Source organism: Triticum aestivum, chromosome 2D (genome assembly GCF_018294505.1).
Source record: "Triticum aestivum cultivar Chinese Spring chromosome 2D, IWGSC CS RefSeq v2.1, whole genome shotgun sequence".
NCBI lineage: Eukaryota > Viridiplantae > Streptophyta > Magnoliopsida > Poales > Poaceae > Triticum > Triticum aestivum.
Window position 1 is genome coordinate 598,957,337 of NC_057799.1, and position 6,252 is coordinate 598,963,588.

A 6,252-nucleotide genomic window follows, 5' to 3' on the forward strand; every position below is an offset into this window, starting at 1 on the left:
TCCGAACGTTCGGATTTTAAGCAGGGCAATCCGAACGTCTTTCACAGAAAATTTAATTCATGCGAGGTTGGCAAACATGGTAATTTTTTTAAAAAAATAAGGACAAAGTTGTTATGTCTTAACAACTATACTTGCCACCTTGCATCAAGTAAAATTGACATAAAAAAACGTTTGAAATGACATCTTAAAATCCGAGCATTCGGGATTTACTGACGTATTCCTGAGCGACCGTTGCCGATAAGGCCCCAGCGGCCCTCGCCGTACGGGGCCACCCGCAAACAGCCCCCGATCACACACGCGGCGCAGCGTTCCCTGCCATGGCCGCCACCTCCCTCGCCGCCGCTTCGCACTGCCACCGCCACCACATCCTCCTCCCCGCTCGCCCCAGCCCCGGCTGCTTCAACCTCAGAACCCCCAACCGAGGACGAATCTGCCCCGCCTTCCCGTCCGTTCTCTGCTCCTCCTCTTCCTCTGCTTCTCACCAGCCCACCGCCGGCGACGAGGAGGAGGCGGAGGATGGGGAGGAGGGGCACGGGAGGAGGCTTTCGAAGCAGTCCTCGTGGGAGGCCACGGATGGTCAGGGCGACGACTACCTCTACCGCCTCGGGAAGGAGGCCGACAACATGAACATCGCCGTCGGTGCCCGCAGTGGCATCGTGGACGACCTCTTCGTCGGCAAATTCCTCGGAAGAGACTGTACGCTCTCCAGTGCCCCATTGCTATTTGATAGAGCTATCTGTGATCACTTGTCATAATTCAGAACAGTACATTTCTATGTAGTTCAGCAGTGAGCATACCAATGAGTGGAACTGAAGAATCTGATATGTTCTTCTTCTTTTTTGGCAAATTCCTTGTGCAATGTGGCTGCAGCGGATATCGTGTTCGATTACCGCCAGAAGGCGACGAGGAAATTTGAGTATCTGCAGGGAGATTACTACATCGCGCCTGCCTTCCTCGTGAGTTTGTTTTTAATTCATATACAGCTGCTCTGGTTTGTTTAATTCAGCTTCGTCTGTACTGTTATGTCAGTATCTGATTGGCGGAGATTTGACACTGCAGATTCGTTGTGTTACAGGATAAAGTTGGTAAGCAGTTTAATGTATAAGGAAGTCAGCATTCTTATAATCAGGTATTACGACCTCAACATTTCACAGAATGCATTTCATTTGAATCTGAATCTACATATACATTGTGTATTGGAGTATCCTTATAGTAGACATAAAACTCAACAGTTCAAAGCTGTCAATCGTCTGGTTACTAACTTCTTTTTCGGGGGAGAGAGGTTACCAACTTTTCGTTTCAGTATAATCTTATGCAAGGGGTGTGGCAATAACAGAATGTGCCTTTATTGGTATCTATGAATGATCAACATACAGTAATCAACTCACTAGGCTGGATGTGTTTTAGTTGAACTATATAAAATAATGGCATACAATGTGCACAGCGGATGAAATATCACTAAATCGTACATGTACGGTAGTAGTGACTGCTAACCTCATACTACTTAATATCTAGGCTCCTGAGAGGTAAGTGTTTAAAAGTCCCAAAACAATGAAACATCCAATTTTGACTTTTGCATGATATTTCAAGAGTCGAGTGACAGTATTTCGTACAGCTTTCAGAAGTGGCCGATGTGTGCTTAACACTTCTTTTTTATCCTTTTCTCCAGGTACATGTTCTAAAGGACTGTTTATTGTTTGCAGCGGTCCACATTGTAAAGAACTTCCTTGCAAATAATCTTAATATCAAGATTCCCCTTATACTTGGTAGCATACTCTACTTCTTTTGTTTCTGTGTGCGTGATTGTAATATGAAAAAACAAACGTGTAGTGTGATTCAGTGTCATGCTTTACCATTTAATGATCTTGAGCAATATTGCGCCATGCAGGTGTCTGGGGTGGCAAGGGGCAAGGGAAAACATTCCAGACTGAACTTATATTTAAAGCAATGGGTGTTGAGCCTGTTATTATGTCTGCTGGAGAACTCGAATCCGAGAGAGCAGGTCAAGAAACAGCAAAACTATTGTATGCTTGTATGCTTTATTTACTCTGCCATATGTTTATGTTTCCCAGATTGCTAGTGTTCAGATTGAAAACTGAGGCCTGCCTCAGTGCTCGGAGCACTTTCTAGTGCTGAAAGCCAATGTGGGACGAATTTGCAATCGAGTTTCTTGCTTCTTTTCAGAAAGAAACTAGCATGTCTGTTCAGATTTGTTAAGTTCGAGTTCGACCTTGCTCGATGAAAGGTCTGCTTATATTAGTTATGAAGGAATTATCAGTTCCTAAAGTCTGCTCCAAAGTCAAGTTGCTACTATGTTCTGCCAGATCTAGTCCATAGACAAAATAGGAATTGCTTGCTCTTTTGCAGTTATGGTAATTATGATTGGGGGTGGTTAGTTGCTCAGATTTTTTTTCTGCTCGTATTGCAGGTGAACCTGGAAGACTTATACGTGACCGATACAGAACGGCCTCTCAAGTAGTTCAAAACCAAGTAAGAAGGTGTATTCAGCTACTCAATTTCATAACCCGCTTTCAGATTCAGTTTTCTGAGAAGTGATTAGTGAGCATGAAAGAAAACAGTATCTTAATAATTTGCAAACTTATGTATCAACATACAGTAGTTGATCATTTACATATATATGTTAATGTTTAGTCTTACATTGATTGTATCTCCAGTAGTCAAAATAACTTTATGATTTCCATACTAGAAAAAAGAAGTGGCCCAAGGGCACTAGCACCCCCCGACATATTCTTAAGAGGAAGGTGGGATTCAGTCCTGTGTTGCTTGGTAGCACAATCGTGTGTCCTACTATTGAGCTACCCAGTGATTCCCCGTATTGAATTAATAAAAAATTCTAAAAACTAATAATTGAAAACTATTTAGATAAAAACTGCTAGCCCAAGATTGTTGTGACAGTGAAAATTCTCTGAACTACCAAAGATGGTACTTGTTGCTCTTTTATCATCTTAATAAAGTTTTCCATCGTCTAGTTCAATGTGTCTATATCTTGCGATGATAAAAATGCTTCCATGGCTTGAAGCTTACTTATCCTGAGAATCTCACGTGCTCCGTAGTGATTTACTCTTCTGTACCACTATCGAATTATTACGCTAATGTTGCCAATGATGCTTGTGATATTATTTTTCCTTACAAGATCGTGTTTCACAAGTTTTTGATGGTATAGGGGAAAATGAGCTGTTTGATGATCAATGACCTAGATGCTGGTCTTGGAAGATTTGGTAAGCCATTTATTGAGCTGATGGGAATGTTGATTATGCTAGACCTGGATGTCTATTATGATTTTTCATCAGGAGCTACGATACTTGATTTATTCTTTGTGTGCAAAGATATTTTTGCAGAAATTAAACCTTATTTGTACGTGATTGATTAATATTAGAGTTTATCTTTCAAACATATCAACATTTATAGTAGGAAAAACCTTACTATATGTTACTGTTGTTGCCAGGACACACACAAATGACGGTCAATAATCAAATCGTGGTTGGAACATTGATGAACTTGGCAGATAATCCTAACAGGGTTAGTATCGGGCAGAAATGGAGAGAATCTGATATAACACATAGAATTCCAATAATAGCAACTGGAAATGATTTTTCAACACTATATGCTCCTTTGATTCGTGATGGGAGGATGGAAAAGTTCTACTGGTATGTTTGTCCCTGCATCTGAAGCAATCTTGTTGACAAACTGAAAATTTTGAACTGCGCTATTTCATTTTCGTTATAACTTTGTGTACTATCGCCCACGTAGGCTATGTTCTTCTTGGCATTACTTGACACTACAAAAAGTAAATTGTTTCTTTATTCAACTCTCTACTTCAGAGATTGTCTTGGTTTGAAGATTACCACCGATTTGATATTCTTTCAGTCTTTTCTGTTAATTATATGTAGTTTCATGCTACTTCCATGCACCAACTAGGGATATTTTGAACCTTGGTACTTGATGTGTGATCATTTGTGCTTAACAGGCAGCCCACCCGTGAAGATATAATTAACATTGTTCACCGTATGTATACAAAGGATGGGTTATCTTTTGAGGAAGTTTCAAGCATTGTAGATACATTTCCAAATCAAGGTACTCGTTTCACCAAAACTGTAACTTCTAGTTTGCAGCATATGAGGCTTATCTGGTAGTGGAATATGCAGTGCTAAGGTCACCCACGTTATTTTGTGCTTCAAATATTTGCCTTATTGTTTGCTAACATATAAGTTAGGGCTTGATAAACGAAATTATTTTTTCACATATACATAAGAATGATCAGTCTTCAGTTCTTTAATGCATTAATAACCGTAGCAATAATTTTTGTTGTTTTAAAAAATTGGACGTCTTTGGGAAAAATGGTTATTTTCTTATGTTGTCATAGCCATAGGATGTGAGCATACAACGGAAGGAGAAAGATTTTGGTACTTATGAATCATGTAATTCGCTTATATCACAAAAAATAGGTTGCAGAGTGGCCCTGATAATCAGTCTAGAATCTGTACAGCGAGCATTAGGTTTTGTTATGATGATCCACTAGTCTTTAGATTATAGCGGAACTATTATTGTGTGAAAAATATACCCCCTTCTCCTTTTTAAGTTCTGTTACGTTGTGTGAGTTGTGTAGTTATTGGTTGAGATTGCGTTTTACCTAGCTTCATTATTCTTTCTTTCTGTGGGAAGTTCGTACATATTTTCGCTTCTACATTTGAAAAACTTATTCAAGAATAACTTAAAACTTGTTGCAGCTCTCGACTTTTATGGAGCTTTGAGATCCAGGACATATGACCAGGCTATCTTGCAGGTACTTATTTTGATTTAGGGCATCTGGTATGAGTTCTCATAATATGAAGAGATCCATTGTAATATTCTTATAATCGATTTTAGAAAGTGTTTCCACCTCCTGTTGTCTGTGTGCAAAAGGGGTTGTCTTTATAAAGTTTCAAGCTGCAGAACATGCTCCCATTTATTAGAGTTGATGCACATACTTGTTTTTCATTGAAGTAGACAAGAGTCATGTTGGGTATGCAACAACACAAGTATTTCGAGATGGCATCTCCAAATGTGCCTTTGGTGTATCTTTTGTAAATATTCTTCAGAAACTACCTAATCAAATGATATATCATGCTTTGAAACTGTTCGCAAGAAATGGCTAAATAATATTTTTCATTTTCCCCATTGTGTTGCAGTGGGTAAATGACATTGGTGGTTATGAGCAACTAGGTGAAAAGCTTCTCAAGCGGAAGAACAGAGAGAAGCTTCCAACATTTATCCCTCCGAAGGTATTTAAATTTCATTTCAAGCAATGCACCAACAGGATTTTTTTGTGCCATTCTCGTGTCAGTTCTTTCAATATCACCGTGGTTGGATTGGCTGTTCATTCCTCCGTTGAGAAAGCAATCTCTGTCTAACACCCTGATGTGATTTATGTTTTCATCAGCCAACACTGGATGCATTGATTCAGTCAGGGAACTCTCTGGTAGAAGAGCAGGCATTCGTAATGAATTCGAACTTGTCAAAAGAATATATGAAGAACTTAGATGACTAGTTCGAAGCGCAAAAGACAGTACAAAAGGGTACTCTAGTAGCCTACATCAACCCAAGCCAAGTATTCTTGTTCCTTTCAATTTTCTGTAAATTATACTGGCCCTCCTACATTTTGCCCGTGTCTCTCTGCGGATGAGCTGCATGTGCAAGTATATACTCCCTCCGTTAGTAAATGTCATCTCAGTTTCTTTTTTTTGTTTCCCTTTGCTGCTAAAACCACGACACTTATTTTGAAAAGGAGGGAGTAACATATTGTAAAATAACATATGAAAATATATACAGTTGCAAATGTCATCTCGGTTTTTTCTATTTGCTTCCCTTTGCTGCTGTTGGTTGAACTGTGCCGAAGTCTATGCAGATGCGAGTACGACTGATGAAAGAAGGGGTATCACCGACGTCATTGCTCGCGTCGCTACCGAAAGTCATCCAGTTGACTCGGTAGGCTAGTGCGGGCTGACTCATTAAACGAGCCCCACTTATTGAAAGCAAGCTTCCAAAGGACAATCATAAATGCTCCTCAGGCTTTTGACTTTTTTTTGCGAATGGACCAAAATTTTATGATGATAGTACTCCCTTCGATCCTTTTTACTCAGCGTATTACACAACATATTTTTAATATAAATTTGGTGAAAGTAGATATATTTTGACTCCAGACAAAACTTATATACAGACTAAAAAAATGCTTTCACCGTTGGTATTCTTTTC

At 39.5% G+C, this 6,252-nt stretch overlaps 1 protein-coding gene across 1 annotated transcript; it reads left to right on the forward strand.

Annotated features, from left to right (window-relative positions):
* The first annotated feature begins 255 nt into the window (after positions 1-255).
* On the forward strand, positions 256-5,854 carry LOC123054847 (ribulose bisphosphate carboxylase/oxygenase activase, chloroplastic). Its single transcript, XM_044478712.1, has 12 exons — positions 256-696; positions 871-956; positions 1,076-1,085; positions 1,704-1,766; positions 1,889-2,002; positions 2,429-2,490; positions 3,185-3,239; positions 3,467-3,668; positions 3,989-4,095; positions 4,749-4,804; positions 5,190-5,282; positions 5,441-5,854. Exons 1-12 carry the CDS (start codon positions 318-320, stop codon positions 5,546-5,548), a joined length of 1,335 nt encoding a protein of 444 aa, XP_044334647.1. The 5' UTR covers positions 256-317; the 3' UTR covers positions 5,549-5,854.
* Positions 5,855-6,252: the final 398 nt, after the last annotated feature.

Bases quoted from the DNA above. Each gene is read 5' to 3' on its own strand.
- LOC123054847 (XM_044478712.1), top strand. From the start codon at position 318: ATGGCCGCCACCTCCCTCGCCGCCGCTTCGCACTGCCACCGCCACCAC. The intron at 2,003-2,428 runs GTCAAGAAACAG...CTCGTATTGCAG, and splicing joins ACTCGAATCCGAGAGAGCAG to GTGAACCTGGAAGACTTATA. The intron at 3,240-3,466 runs GTAAGCCATTTA...TGTTGTTGCCAG, and splicing joins TGCTGGTCTTGGAAGATTTG to GACACACACAAATGACGGTC.